This window comes from Tachyglossus aculeatus, chromosome 1 (genome assembly GCF_015852505.1).
Source record: "Tachyglossus aculeatus isolate mTacAcu1 chromosome 1, mTacAcu1.pri, whole genome shotgun sequence".
Lineage (NCBI taxonomy): Eukaryota > Metazoa > Chordata > Mammalia > Monotremata > Tachyglossidae > Tachyglossus > Tachyglossus aculeatus.
The window spans coordinates 62,143,413-62,159,058 of record NC_052066.1 but is presented as its reverse complement, the minus strand read 5'-3'; the positions used below and the strand labels follow the sequence as shown (position 1 = coordinate 62,159,058).

The following is a 15,646-nucleotide window of genomic DNA, read 5'->3' as shown; positions in this document are numbered from 1 at the left end:
TGCTTCTAGTACATTGGGTCAGAGAGAGGGAACCATACACACAGGAAAGTAGAAATAATATACCAAAAAAGCACTGAAGGGAAAAATAAGTCAGATAATAATAATAATAATTGTAGCATTTTTAAGCGCTATGTGCCAAGCACTGTATTGAGTTCTGGGATAGATAAAGGATATTCGAGTCCCTGTCTCATATAAGGCTCACAGCTTAAGCAGGAGAGAGAACAGGTATTTAATTCCCATTTTACAGATGAGGAAACTGAAGAACGGATAAGTTAAGTGACTTGCCCAAGGTCACACAGCAATTAATGGCAGAACTGGGATTAGAACCCAGGTCTGCTGATCCCAAGGTCCATGGTCTTTCCACTAAATCGTGCTACTCTTGTGATCCCTGTTACGACTGGACATTAGAGAGGCAGTATGGTATAGTGGATAGAGCATGATCCTGGGAGTTGGAAGGTCAAGGGTTCTCATCCCAGCTCCGCCACTTACCTGCTGTGTGACCTTGGGCAAGTCACTTTGCTTCTCTCGGCCTCACTTACCTCATCTGTGAAATGGGACTGGGATCCCCACGTGGGACAGGGACTGTGTCCAACCCTATTTGCTTGTATCCACCCTGTTGCTTAGAACAGTGCCTGGCACATAGTAAGCACTTAACAAATACTATTATTATTATTATTATTTCACCTTTTGGATCATATACCCAAACGGGAGGAATTTCAAATGCAACCATTCCCAGTGTGTATGTGTATGTCCTGATGGAACTTAAAATTTTCAGTTACAGCCCTAAGGAAACAATAACGTCCCCCATGGAAATCTTTCCTACTTTTCTTCTGCCTGCCGTCAGTATGTGCAGGGATATTGATTTTTTTTCCAAAGTGCCCTTTGAGGAAACCGAATAGACTAGTATTTTGGCTTTGTCATAATAATTATAATAACAATTCTGGTATTTGTTAACAATTCTGGTAATTCTGGCACTTACTACGTGCCAGAAACTGTAGTAGGTCACAGCATCATGTAAACAGGTAGTAATGGCCCAGACTGTCTGTCTCCTCTTGAGAGTTTTGATGTATGCATCTTAGACTGTAAATAAAAACACTTGGAATTTTTTCAATTAAGAAAGCACCTCAAAATCCAGCTTTTTAAAACATGCCAGTCCCAAGTTCTGCAGGAGCATCGTGCCTAAACGCGTCGTTTCCTTTACACATTCTTACTGCCACCCAGGTATTCCAGTTCTGTAGCCATCTTGGAGTCCTTAGCGGGAGCTCGCCTTCTCCTTTTGAATTCCGCCGCGATCTCTTCAAAAGACTTATTTTTGGTCTCTGGTACTTTAAAATGGGTAAACAGAGTGAATCCTAAAACTATCCCAGCAAAGAGGACAAACACGTAGGGCCCCAACAGAACCTGAGGGGAGACAGGCAAACAAAGAATTCCAATCAGTAGTGCGGAGGGGGCGAATTTTCGGAGCTTTTGCCGATAATTTGAGACAGCTCTTACCTCAACGTACTGGAAACACATGGCCACGATGAAGTTGCAGGTCCAGTTGCAGAATGTTGCTATTGCAATAGCTGCAGGGCGAGGTCCTTGACTGAAGAGTTCAGCAACAATAAACCAAGGGATGGGGCCTGGTCCAATTTCAAAGAAGCTGACGAAGAAGAAGATTGCTACCATACTCACGTAACTCATCCAGTCAAATTTATCCTAACAAGAAAAGAACAAGCACTGAAAGTATGTTTGGTTTTGTTCTCTGTCTCCCCCTTTTAGACTGGGAGCCCACTGTTGGGTAGGGACTGTCTCTATATGTTGCCAATTTGTACTTCCCAAGCGCTTAGTACAGTGCTCTGCACATAGTAAGCGCTCAATAAATACAATTGATGATGATGATGATGATGATGAAACTTCTAGGACAACAGAGACTGGTTTTTACTTCTATTGGATGTTGTTTTATTTTTTTATTCATTCATTCATTCAATTGTATTTATTAAGTGGTTCCTGTGTGCAGAACACTGTACTAAGTACAATACAGCCCTAAAGAGTGACAATCCCTGCCCACAATGAGCTCACAGTCTAGGGGGCTGGGGGAAACAGACATCAATACTAATAAACAGACGTCAATATAAATGAATAAAATGACAGATATGGACATAAGTGCTGGGGGGCAAATAGAGGTGGAGAGAGTAAAGGAAGCAAGGCAGAGCGATGTAGAAGGGAGTGGGAGATGAAGAAAAATGGGGCTTAGTCTGGGAAGGCCTCTTGGAGGAGGCGGGCCTTCAATAAGGCTTGAGCAGTTGTCTGTGGGATTTGAGGAGGAAGAGAAGCAGCGTGGCTCAGTATAATAATAATAATAATAATAATAATAATGATGGCATTTGTTAAGCGCTTACTATGTGCAAAGCACTGTTCTAAGCGCTGGGGGGATACAATGTGATCAAGTTGTCCCACGTGGGGCTCACAGTCTTAATCCCCATATTTACAGATGAGGTAACTGAGGCTTGGAGAAGTTAAGTGACTTGCCCAAGGTCACACAGCAGACTTGTGGCGGAGCCGGGATTCAAACCCACGACCTCTGACTCCAAAGCCCGGGCTGTTTCCACTGAGCCACGCTGAGAGCATGGGCTTTGGAGTCAGTGGTCGTGGGTTCAAATTGCAGCTCCACTACTTGTCAGCTGTGTGACTTTGGGCAAATCACTTAACTTCTCTGGGCCTCAGTTCCCTCATCTGTAAAATGGGGATGAAGACTGTGAGCCCCACGTGGGACAACCCGATCACCTTGTAACCTCCCCAGCGCTTAGAACAGCGCTTTGCACATAGTAAGCACTTGATGCCATAAAGAAAAGGGCAAATCAGGACAGAAGTAGGATGCGGGCCAGGGGTCGGCAGCGAGAAAGGCGAGACAGAGGCACAGTGAGAAGGTTAGCACCGGAGGAGCAAAGTATGTGCGCTGGGTTGTAGAAGGAGAGAAGCAAGATGAGGTAGGAGGGGGCAGAGTGATGAGAGAAGCAGCGTGGCTCAGTGGAAAGAGCCCAGGCTTTGGAGTCAGAGGTCATGGGTTCAAATCCCGGCTCCGCCAATTGTCAGCTGTAGGACTTTGGGCAAGTCACTTCACTTCTCTGTGCCTCAGTTACCTCATCCGTAAAATGGGGATGAAGACTGTGAGCCCCCTGTGGGACACCTGATCCAACCTGATCACTTTGTTACCTCCCTAGCGCTTAGAACAGTGCTTCGCACATAGTAAGTGCTTAATAAATGCCATTATTATTATGGACTGCTTTAAAGCCAATGGTAAGGAGTTTTTGTTTTGTACAGAGGTAGATAGTATTTGTTAAGTGCTTACTATGTGTCAAACACTGTTCTAAGCCCTGGGGTAGTTACAAGTTAAGTTGGCCACAGTCCCTGTGCCATATGGAGCTCGGAGTCTAAGTAGAAGGGAGAAAGGGAGAACTGAGGCACAGAGAAGTTAAGTGATTTGCCCAAGGTCAAACAGCAAGCAATTGGCAGAACAGGGATTAGAACCCAAGACCTCAGACTCGCAGGCCGATGCTCTTTCAACTAGGAAATGTCATTCCCAAGCATCTAAAACAGTGCTCCGGGATCAGTAGAAAATCAATACTGTTGCTGCTTTTGATAAAGGAACACGATCTCCTCTAAAAAAAATTGCAAAACTCCAAGTCAGAACACCCTTCCCCCACTGTCCCAAACCGAATAACTCCAAGAGGCATGGCCTAGTGAATACAGCCCGTACCTGGGAGTCTGAAGGATCTGAGTTCTAATCCTGCCACCTCCGCCTGTCGGCTCTGTGACCTTGGGTAAGTCACTTCACTTCTCTGTGCCTCAGTTACCTCATCTCTAAAATGGGGATTAAGGCGGTGAGCTTCATGCAGGACACGGACTGTGTCCAACCCGATTGTCTTGTATTTACGTCATCACTTAGTACAGTGCCTGTGACATAGTAAGGACTTAATGAATACTCTAAAAAAAATTCTGGAAATGGAAGGGCAGCCATTGGAGGCTTTTAGAAAAATAATCCAGGGAGGAAAGTGAAGTATGGACGGAAAAGGGGAGAGACAGGAGGCAGGGAGCTCGGCAAGGAGGCTGATGCAAGTCAAGGCAAGATAATAATAATAATAATAATGGCATTTATTAAGCACTTACTATGTGCACAGCACTGTTCTAAGCACTGGGGAGGTTACAAGGTGATCTGGTTGTTCCACAGGGGGCTCACAGTCTTCATCCCCATTTTACAGATGAGGGAACTGAGGCCCAGAGAAGTGAAGTGACTTGCCCAAAGTCACACAGCTGACAATTGGCGGAGCCGGGATTTGAACCCATGACCACTGACTCCAAAGCCCGTGCTCTTTCCAGTGAGCCACGTTGCTTCAATCAGCATGGTTGCAGTTTGGATGAAGAGAAACAGGCATATTATAGAGATATTGTGAAGGTAGAACTGACAGGATTTCGTGACAGTTAATAATAATAGTAGTGGTATTTGTTAAGCCCCTACTATGTGCCAGGCACTGAACTAAGTGCTGGGGTGAATTCAAGCAAATTGGGTTGGACACAGTCCCTATCCCACGTGGGGCTCACAGTCTCAATCCCCATTTTCCAGATGAGGCAACTGAGGCCCAGAGAAGTGGAGTGACTTGCCCAAGGTCACACAGCAGACTAGTGGTGGAGCTGGGACTAGAACACATGACCTTCTGACTCCCACTACTCTCTGAGTCAAGCCTGTGAGACAGAGCAGACAGAGGTGTTATGTACAGGCAGAGGAAGGTCATGGAGAAGATGGGATTTAGGTAGGAATCTGAGAAATTCCATTTGGGACGTGGTAACTTCAAGCTATCAAAGGGGCATCCACATAGGGATATTCTAAGAAATGCCAAACTCCAAAGTCAGGGCTGGAGAGGCAGATTTGTAAATCATCCACGCAGCGGTGGTAAAGAGGTGGTAAAGTCTTCTAGACTTTGAGCCCATTGTTGGGTAGGGACCGTCGCTATATGTTGCCGAATTGTACTTTCCAAGCGCTTAGTATAGTGCTCTGCACACAGTAAGCGCTCGATAAATACGCTTGAATGAATGAATGAATGAAATTGAAGCCAAGGGAGTAATTGATTTCTCCAAGAGAGTGGGTGTAGATGGAGAATAGAAAGGGACCCAGAGTTTAGCCTTGAGGAATAGGAAGCAGCATGGCGTAGTGGAGAGAGCACAGGTCTGAGAGTCCGACGGACCTGGGTTCTAGTCCCGGCTCTGCTACTTAATAATAATGATGATGGCATTTGTTAAGCGCTTACTATGTGCAAAGCACTGTTCTAAGCGCTGCTTAGGAGCAGCGTGGCTCAGTAGGAAAGAGCCCGGGCTTTGGAGTTAGAGGTAATGAGTTCAAATCCCGGCTCTGTCACTTAGCTGTGTGACTTTGGGCAAGTCACTTCACTTCTCTGTGCCTCAGTTACCTCATCTGTAAAATGGGGATGAAGACTGTGCGCCCCCCCCCCGGGACAACCTGATCACCTTGTAACCTCCCCAGCGCTTAGAACAGTGCTTTGCACATTGTAAGCGCTTAACAAATACCATCATGATGATGATGATGATGGGGGGATACAATGGGATCAAGTTGTCCCACGTGGGGCTCACAGTCTTAATCCTCATTTTACAGATGAGGTAACTGAGGCTCAGAGAAGTTAAGTGACTTGCCCAAGGTCACACAGCAGACATGTGGCAGAGCCAGGATTCGAACCCATGACCTCTGACTCCAAAGCCCGGGCTCTTTCCACTGAGCCACGCTGCTTCTCTACTTGTCTGCTGTGTCACCCTAGGCAAGTCACTTCACTTCTCCATGCCGCAGTTACCTCATCTGTAAAATGGGGATTAAGACTATGAACCTCATTTAGGACAGGGACTGTGTCCAACCTGATTACCTTGTATCTAACTCAGTGCTTAATACAGTGATTGACACATAGTAAACACTTAATACCCTGAAAAAAAGATGGCAGAGGAAAAGATGGCCTGGAAAAGAGATTGAGAATGAGCAGTCAGAGAGCTAGGGCGAGAACCAGGAGAGGACAGTGTCAGTGAAGCCAAGGTTAGAGAATATTTCCAGGAGAAGGGGGTGGTCCACAGTGTTGAAGGCAACATTCATTCATTCAATCATATTTCTTGAGCGCTTACTGTGTGCAGAGCATTGTACTAAGCGCTTGGGAAGTACAAGTCGGCAACATACAGAGACGGTCCCTACCCAACAACGGGCTCACAGTCTAGAAGGGGGAGACAGACAACACAGCAAAGCAAGTAGACAGGTGTCAATACCATCAGAATAAGTAGAATTATAGCTATATACACATCATTAATAAAATAAATAGAATAGTAAATGTGTACAAGTAAAATAAATAGAGCAATAAATCTGTACAAACATATATACAGATGCTGTGGGGAGGGGAAGGAGGTAGGGCGGCAACAGGAAGGCCAAGGACTATTAGGATGGAGTAGAGGCCATTGGATTGGCAAGAAGGGGGGCGGTCACCGGTGACCATAGAGAAGGCAGTTTCCATGGAGGAGAGGGGACAGAAGCCAAATTGCAGTGGATCAATTAATTAGACAATCAATTGAGTGCTTACTGTGTGCAGAATATTAAATATTTGGGAGAGTACAATAAAACAGAGCTAGCCGACATGCTTCCTGTCCTCAAAGAATTTGGAGGAGAGGAAGTGGAAGCAGCAGGGTAATTCTGTCAGTTCTACCTTCACAACTTTGCCAAAATTCACCCCTTCCTCTCCGTCCAAACCGCTACCGCATTGATGCAAACACTTTTCCTATCCTTGATAATTATACAGCCCACCCCTCTCCCTCCGCTCCTCTGCCACTAACCTCCTCACTGTACCTCGTTCTCGCCTGTCCCGCCGTCATCCATTCATTCATTCAATCGTATTTATTGAGTGCTTACTGAATGAGGGATAGTGAGGAGTGAATACTACCACCACCACCACCATCATCATCATCATGAGAATTGTAATGATTATCTTTCATGAATGCCCTCCCTCCACACATCCGCCAAGCTAGTTCGCTTCCTCCCTTTAAAGCCATGCTGAGAGCTCACCTCCTCCTAGAGGCCTTCCCAGACTAAGCCCCCTTTTTCCTCTCCTCCTCCCCACCCCCCAGCCCTATCTCCTTCCCCTCCCCACAGCACCTGTATATATGTTTGTACAGATTTATTGCTCTATTTATTTTACTTGTACATAGTTACTATTCTATTTATTTTATAAATGATATGTATATAGCTATAATTCTATTTATTCTGATGGTGTTGACATCTGTCTACTTGTTTTGTTTTGTTGTTTGTCTCCCCCTTCTAGACTGTGAGCCCATTTGGGTAGGGACCGTCTCTATATGTTGCCAACTTGTATTTCCCAAGCGCTTAGTACAGTATTCTGCACACAGTAAGCACTCAGTAAATACAATTGAATGAATGAATGAATTGTATCAGCCTCCTTGCTGACCTCCCTGCCTCCTGGCTCTCCCCACTCCAGTCCATACTCCATTCTGCTGCCCAGATCATTTTTCTTCAAAAGCGTTCAGACCATGTTTCCCCATTCTTCAAGAAATCCAGTGGTTGCCCATCCACCTCTGCATCAAACAAAAGCTCTTCACTATTAGTTTTAAAGCATTTAATCACCTTACCCCCTCCTACCTCAACGCACTACTCTCCTACTACAATCCAGGCTCCACACTTCAATCCTTTAACACGAACCATCTCACTGCACCACAATCTCATCTATCTCACCGCCAACCACTCACCAATCAATCAATCAATCGTATTTATTGAGCGCTTACTGTGTGCAGAGCACTGTACTAAGCACTTGGGAAGTACAAGTTGGCAACATATAGAGACAGTCCCTACCCAACAGTGGGCTCACAGTCTAGAAGGGGGAGACAGAGAACAAAACCAAACATATTAACAAAATAAAATAAATAGAATAGATATGTACAAGTAAAATAAATAAATAGAGTAATAAATCTGTACAAACATATATACATATATACAGGTGCTGTGGGGAAGGGAAGGAGGTAAGACAGGGGGGATGGAGAGGGGGATGAAGGGGAGAGGAAGGAGGGGGCTCAGTTTGGGAAGGCCTCCTGGAGGAGGTGAGCTCTCAGTAGGGCCTTGAAGGGAGGAAGAGAGCTAGCTTGGCAGATGGGCGGAGGGAGGGCATTCCAGGCCATGGGGAGGACGTGGGCCGGGGGTCGACAGCGGGACAGGCGAGAATGAGGTACAGTGAGGAGATCAGCTGTAGGGGAGCGGAGGGTGCGGGCTGGGCTGGAGAAGGAGAGAAGGGAGGTGAGGTAGGAGGGGGCGAGGTGATGGACAGCCTTGAAGCCCAGGGTGAGGAGTTTCTGCCTGATGCGCAGATTGATTGGTAGCCACTGGAGATTTTTGAGGAGGGGAGTAACATGCCCAGAGCGTTTCTGGACAAAAATGATCTGGGCAGCAGCTTGAAGTATGGATTGAAGTGGGGAGAGACACGAGGATGGGAGATCAGAGAAAAGGCTGATGCACCACCATCGTACCTCTGGCTTGGAACGCCCTCCCTCCTCAAATATGACAGACAATTGCTCTTCCCCACATCGAAGCCTTATTGAAGGCACATCTCTTCCAAGAAGCCTTCCCTGACTAAGCCTTCCTTTCCTCTTCTCCCACTCCTTTCTGCGTCACCCTGATTTGTTCATTTCATTCATCCTCCCTCCCATCCCCGCAGCACATATATATTGAGAAGCAGCCTGGCTCAGTGGAAAGAGCACATGCTTTGGAGTCAGAGGTCATGGGTTCAAATCCCGGCTCCCCCAATTGTCAGCTGTGTGACTTTGGGCAAGTTACTTAACTTCTCTGTGCCTCAGTTCCCTCATCTGTAAAATGGCGACTAAAACTGTGAGCCCCCTGTGGGACAACCTGATATCTTGTAACCTCCCCAGCGCTTAGAACAGTGCTTTTCACATAGTAAGCACTTAATAAATGCTATTATTATTATATATATGTACATATTTATGATTAATTAACTAATTAATTAATATTAATGTCTGTCTTCCCCTCTATCTAGACTGTGAGCTCATTGTGGGCAGGGAATGTGTCTGTTTGTTGTTATATTGCACTCTCCCAAGTGCTTATTACAGTGCTTTGCACACAGTAAGTGCTCAATAAATACAATTGAATAAATGAATGAATGAGGTAGATGAGGCAATAACTGGAAGTGCCATGGAGTCAAGGGAGGGTTTTTTTTTTTTAAGACAGGGGAAACATGAGCATGTTGAAAGCAGTGGGGAAGGAAGGTCTACTGTAGAGGGAACGATTGAAGATGATATTCAGGGTGGGAAGAAGAGAGCGGGTAAGTGTGCGGGCGGAGGATGTAGATTTTAAGAGGAGGGAGATCTCTGGAGATATATGGGGGAAGGATAGGAGGGTCAAAGAGGAGGAAGTAGAAGGGTGGAAATGGAGAGGTACAAAGGAGATTTTAGTGACATCATGCCTGTTGGTTTTATCTCCTCCAAGAGGCCTTCCCTGACTAAGCCTTCCTTCCTCTTCTCCCACTCCCTTCTGTACCTGCCTGACTTGCTCCCTTTATTCAATCCCCCTCCCAGCCCCACAGCACTTATGTGCCTCTCTGTAATTTACTTATTTATATTAATGTCTGTCTCTCCCTGTAGACTGTGAGGTCACTGTGGCCAGGGAATGTGTCTGTCTTTGTTACATTGTACTCTCCCAAGTGCTTAGTACAATGCTCTGCACACAATAAGTGCTCAGTAAATATGATTGAATTGAATGAATGAGTGAAGTTTCCATTTTTCTGGCGGAATAAGTGTCAAGGTCATCAGGGGCCAGTGATGGGGATGGTGTGGGGATGGGGGTTTGAGGATAGAGTTCAAAGTCTGAAACAGCTGGTGTAAGCAGTGGACATGAGAGTGAATAATGATGGAGAAGTATTGTTGCTGGGCAGAGTTCAAGCACAGGAAGATGAGTCTGAGATAGACAGAGTTCTGGATTTCAGTGCTCTGCAGCTGAAGCTCAGTAGTGGAAGAAGTGTACAGCAAAGGTGATCCAGGGCTGTGGCTTGGTGGTAAGAGATTTGATGGAGAGACAGGGGAACAAAGGAATTGAGTTGACGGAAGAATGAGAAAATTGAGTTCAGTGGAGACAGCAGAGTAGAGGGCGTGGATTTCTGCATCAAGAAAAGGAAGGATAGATAGGGAGACCAAATGGGAAAACTGGAGGGGATTTAAAGATTAGAGGTCTCTTTTGGGGAACAAAACAGTCTTGTGGGTTTATGTGTATGGGAGAGAAGGCAAGTGAGAAAGTTGTAGGAGGAGAGTGGAATTTCAAAACAGGTGAGGTTAAAGATGATGAGATTGAGCGTGTGTCCAAACTGGTGAGGGAGTGAGGAGGGGTGGAGCAGGAGGTTGAGGAATTGAGGAGCGAGAGGAAGGTGGCAAAGGAAAAGTCATTGAGAAGGTATATCTTCTAGACTGTGAGCCCACTGTTGGGTAGGGATCGTCTCTATATGTTGCCAACTTGTACTTTCCAAGCGCTTAGTGCAGTGCTCTGCACACAGTAACCACTCAATAAATACGATTGAATGAATCTTGAAGTCTCTGAGGATCAGTTTAAGGATGGAGAAAGAGAGGAGAGAGGACAAAGAGATAGACATGGGAGAGAGAAAGAGAAGAGAGAGAAAGGAAAGAGAGGAGAGAGACAGAGAGAGGAGAGGGAGAAAGAAAGAGGGGAGAGATAGAAAAGGAACATGAAAAAACAATCAAAATGGTTCAGAAAGTTGGATGTGAGAGCTGAGCATGTGGTAGGTGATGATGACGTTATTGAGCACACAGTAAGCGTTCAATAAATATGATTGAATGAATGATGATAGGTGGGTGTGACCAGTAATTGGGGTTAGAGAGTATAGGTGGTGGATCTAAGGTGACAGGGCCTAAAGAGAGCAGAACCTCAAAGTGGGTTGGGAAGAGGGAAAGAAAGGGAAAAAGAAAAGTAAAGGGGAAGGGAGAGGGAAAATAATAATAATAATAATGATAGCATTTATTAAGCACTTACTGTGTGCAAAGCACTGTTCTAAGCACTGGGGAGGTTACAGGGTGATCAGGTTGTCCCACGGTGGGCTCACAGTCTTAATCCCCATTTTACAGATGAGGGAACTGAGGCCCAGAGAAATGAAGTGACTTACCCAAAGTCACACAGCTGACAAGTGGCAGAGCCAGGATTTGAACCCATGACCTCTGACTCCAAAGCCCGTGCTCTTTCCACTGAGCCACGCTGCTTCTCTAATTATAGTATTTGTTCAGCGCTTACTATGTGTCAAGCACTGTTCTAAGCTCTGGGGTAGATACAAGGTAATCAGGTTGTCCCACATGGGGCTCGCAGTCTTAATCTCCATTTTACAGATGAGGAAACTGAGGCATAGAGAAGTGACTTGCCCAAGGTCACACAAAAGACAAGTGGGAGAGCTGGGATCCCAAGCCCATGCTCTTGCCACTATGCCATGCTGGAAAAGTGGAGAAATGGAAGAGTAGAAGGGGGATAAGGAGGGATAGGGAATAATAAGTGGCAAGGTAAAGATAGTGGATGGAAGTAGAGAGAGGAAAGAGAGAACATACTAACTCTTAGTCTTCCATCATCGGTTGGTCCCTGCATTGATTCTAGAAAATCTGGGAATTCTGGGTTCACAGTTTCTGATAGATTTGTAATCTCCTTTCCTTATAAATTCAGCTGTCATTTTTTAAAATGGTATTTATTAAGGACTTACTTCGTGCCAGGATCCGTAGCTAAGCTATAAGTGCTGAGGTAGATACAAGCAAATCAGGATTGACACGGTCTCTGTCCCACATGGGTCTCACAGTCTTAATCCCCATTTTACAGATGAGATAACCAAGGCCTGGAGAAGCAATTTACTCGAGGTGACAGAGCAGACAAGTGGCGGAGTCAGGATTAGAACCCAGGTCCTCTTACTCCCAGGCCTGTGATCTTTCCACTAGTCCACACTGCTTCATTTAAGCACTTTCATACCACCTCAGTCCTTTAGTACTCACAACTGCCTGAAACATATATATACTTGACTACTTCCGCCTGGTTGTAATTCATTTTGGTGTTTTTCTCCCCTGTAAGATTTAACGCCCTTGTGGGCAGGCATACTAACAATAATAATTAATAATAATTATGGTATCTGTTAAGTGCTTACCATGTGCCAGGCACCATACTAAGCGCCCTGGTGGATACAAGCAAATTAATTAATTAATAATGGCATTTTTTAAGCACTTACTATGTGCAAAGCACTGTTCTAAGTGCTGGGGAGGTTACAAGGTGATCAGGTTGTCCCACGGGGGGCTCACAGTCTTAATCCCCATTTTAAAGATGAGACAACTGAGGCACAGAGAAATTAAGTGACATGCCCAAAATCACACAGCTGACGATTTGCAGAGCCGGGATTTGAACCCATGATCTCTGACTCCAAAGCCCGTGCTCTTTCCACTGAGCCACGCTGCTTCTCATATGGGCAAATGGGCTTGGATGTAGTCCCTGTCCCATGTGGGGCTCACAGTCTCAATCCCCACTTCACAGATGAGGTAACTGAGGCCCAGAGGAGTTCATTCATTCATTCAATCGTATTTATTGAGTGCTTACTGTGTGCAGAGCACTGTACTAAGCGCTTGGGAAATACAAGTTGGCAACATATAGAGACGGTCCCTACCCACCAGCGGGCTCACAGTCTAGAAGGGGGAGACAGACAACAAAACACAACATATTAACAAAAGAAAATAAATAGAATAAATATGTACAAGTAAAATAGAGTAATAAATATGTACAAACATATACACAGAAGTTATAATAATAATAATAATAATGATGGCATTTGTTAAGCGCTTACTATGTGCAAAGCACTGTTCTAAGCGCTGGGGGGATACAATGTGATCAAGTTGTCCCACGTGCGGCTCGCAGTCTTAATCCCCGTTTTTACAGATGAGGGAACTGAGGCTCAGAGAAGTTAAGTGACTTGCCCAAGGTCACACAGCAGACTTGGTGGAGCCGGGATTCGAACCCATGACCTCTGACCTCTGACTCCAAAGCCCGTGCTCTTTTCTCTTATATACATGTAGAAGTTGAGGGATTAGCCCAAGGTCACACAGAGGACCAGTGGTGGAGCCGGGAGTAGAACCCTTGACCTTCTGATTCCTAAACCCGGGACCTATCCACTACGCCAGGCTGCGTGGTAGACTCCCACGTACTCCGTTCAGTGTTCTGCATACCGTAGGCGCTCAGTACATATGATTGATGGATTGATTGCAAGATTTGGGCTTCCAAGGTGACTCTGTGATCAAGCCCTAGACCCCTGTAGGCGGTAGCAGCCCCCGAGGCCCTAACCACAGTGCACCTTCCATCAGTTCTTCCTCAGACTATCATCACCAACTCCAAATCCTCCCCTTCCGGCCCCTCTTCCTTTCCCCTCTTAGGCCTTGCTCCCGGTTTTTCCACACGATGATGATGGCATTTGTTAAGCGCTTACTACGTGCAAAGCACTGTTCTAAGCGCTGGGGGAGGTTACAAGGTGATCAAGTTGTCCCACAGGGGGCTCACAGTTTTAATCCCCATTTCACAGATGAGGTAACTGAGGTGCAGAGAAGTGAAGTGACTTGCCCAAAGTCACACAGCTGACAGTTGGCAGAGCCGGGATTTGAACCCACGATCTCTGACTCCAAAGCCCGGGCTCTTTCGACTGAGCCACGCTGCTTCTCCACCCTTCTCCTACTCCCTCTCCAAAGGGAGAGAGCTGGGAGGCGATGTCACCCTGCACCTCCCTCCCTACACCCCACCTCCCACATGTGTCTGTGAGCCCACTGTTGGGTAGGGACCGTCTCTATATGTTACCAACTTGTACTTCCCAAGCGCTTAGTACAGTGCTCTGCACACAGTAAGCGCTCAATAAATATGATTGAATGAATGAATGAATGTGTCAGCCCGCTTTTTGAGAAGCAGTGTGGCTCAGTGGAAAGAACCTGGGTTTTGGAGTCAGAGATCATGGGTTCAAATCCCGGCTCCGCCAACCGTCAGCTGTGTGACTTTGGGCAAGTCACTTCACTTCTCTGGGCCTCAGTGACCTCATCTGTAAAATGGGGATGAAGACTGTGAGCCCCCCGTGGGACAACCTCCTCGGTGCTTAGAACAGGGCTTTGCACATAGTAAGTGCTTAATAAATGCTATTATTATTATTATTTTTAATTTTTTTAATTGACCTCATCCCCTCTAGCTTTGGTTTCACATAACCAAGTCTCCCAAATGCCAAATTAAGTGGTGGGGCAAATATTGAGATTTCAAGATGGTCCCACCTTATTTGGCATGTGAGCCCACTGTTGGGTAGGGACTGTCTCTATATGTTGCCAACTTGTACTTCCCAAGCACTTAGTACAGTGCTCTGCACACAGTAAGCGCTCAGTAAATACGATTGAGTGAATGAATGTGTCAGCCTGCTTTTTGAGAAGCAGTGTGGCTCAGTGGAAAGAGCCTGGGTTTTGGAGTCAGAGGTCATGGGTTCAAATCCCGGCTCCACCAACCGTCAGCTGCGACTTTGGGCAAGTCACTTCACTTCTCTGGGACTCAGTTCCCTCATCTGTAAAATGGGGATTAAGACTGTGAGCCCCACGTGGGACAACCTGATCACCTTGTAACCTCCCCAGCGCTTAGAACAGGGCTTTGCTTATAGTAAGTGCTTAATAAATGCTATTATTATTATTATTATTATTTTTAATTTTTTTAAAATTGACCTCGTCCCCTCTAGCTTTGGTTTCACATAACCAAGTCTCCCAAATGCCAAATTAAGTGGTGGGGCAAATGTTGAGATTTCAAGGTGGTCCCACCTTATTTGGCATGTGAGCCCACTGTTGGGTAGGGACCGTCTCTATATGTTGCCAACTTGTACTTCCCAAGCGCTCAGTCCAGTGCTCTGCACACAGTAAGCGCTCAATAAATATGATTGAATGAATGAAATGAATGGTTAATAGGCACAACTTTATGCCAAGACCATATCGCCCACCATACTCACCAATAATGCAAGTCCCACTGTCATAACAATGGCGCTTATGGACATTCCAATCAAACCGATCAGAAACAGGGAACGTCTTCCAGCTTTCTCTATAAGGAAAACCTGAGAAATACAAAAGACAAATCAGAATCCTTCGGCTCCAAAATGTTGCAAGAACTTGCAAAAATGTTACAAGGAGAAGCCGCGTGGCTTAGTGGCAAGAGCCTGGGCTTGGGAGTCAGAGGTCATGGGTTCTAATCCCGGGTTTGCCACTTGTCAGCTGTGTGACTTCGGACAAGTCACTTAACTTCTCTGTGCCTCAGTTACCTCATCTGAAAATGGGGATGAAGACTGTGAGCCCACGTGGGACAACCTGATTACCTGATTACCCCAGCGCTTAGAGCATTTGGAACAGTGCTTGGCACATAGTAAACACAACAAATATTTAGCAGAAGCAGTGTGGCTTAGTAATACTAATAATAATAATGATAATGGCATTTATTAAGCACTTACTATGTGCAAAGCACTGTTCTAAGTGCTGGAGCACTGTTCTAAGTGCTGGGTGGAAAGATCCCGGATTTGGGAGTCAG

At 45.8% G+C, this 15,646-nt stretch overlaps 1 protein-coding gene across 1 annotated transcript in view; it reads right to left on the bottom strand.

Moving 5' to 3' along the window:
* Positions 1 to 640: 640 nt before the first annotated feature.
* The window catches only part of SLC2A2 (solute carrier family 2 member 2), a 93,882-nt gene continuing 78,876 nt past the window's right edge, over positions 641 to 15,646 (bottom strand). The window contains exons 9-11 of the mRNA XM_038744467.1: positions 15,078 to 15,179; positions 1,495 to 1,698; positions 641 to 1,401 (exon numbers count right to left, since the gene is read on the bottom strand). Of these exons, the coding sequence (XP_038600395.1) occupies positions 1,198 to 1,401; positions 1,495 to 1,698; positions 15,078 to 15,179 (510 nt within the window). The 3' untranslated portion in view covers positions 641 to 1,197. The remainder of the gene's footprint in view (positions 1,402 to 1,494; positions 1,699 to 15,077; positions 15,180 to 15,646) is intronic.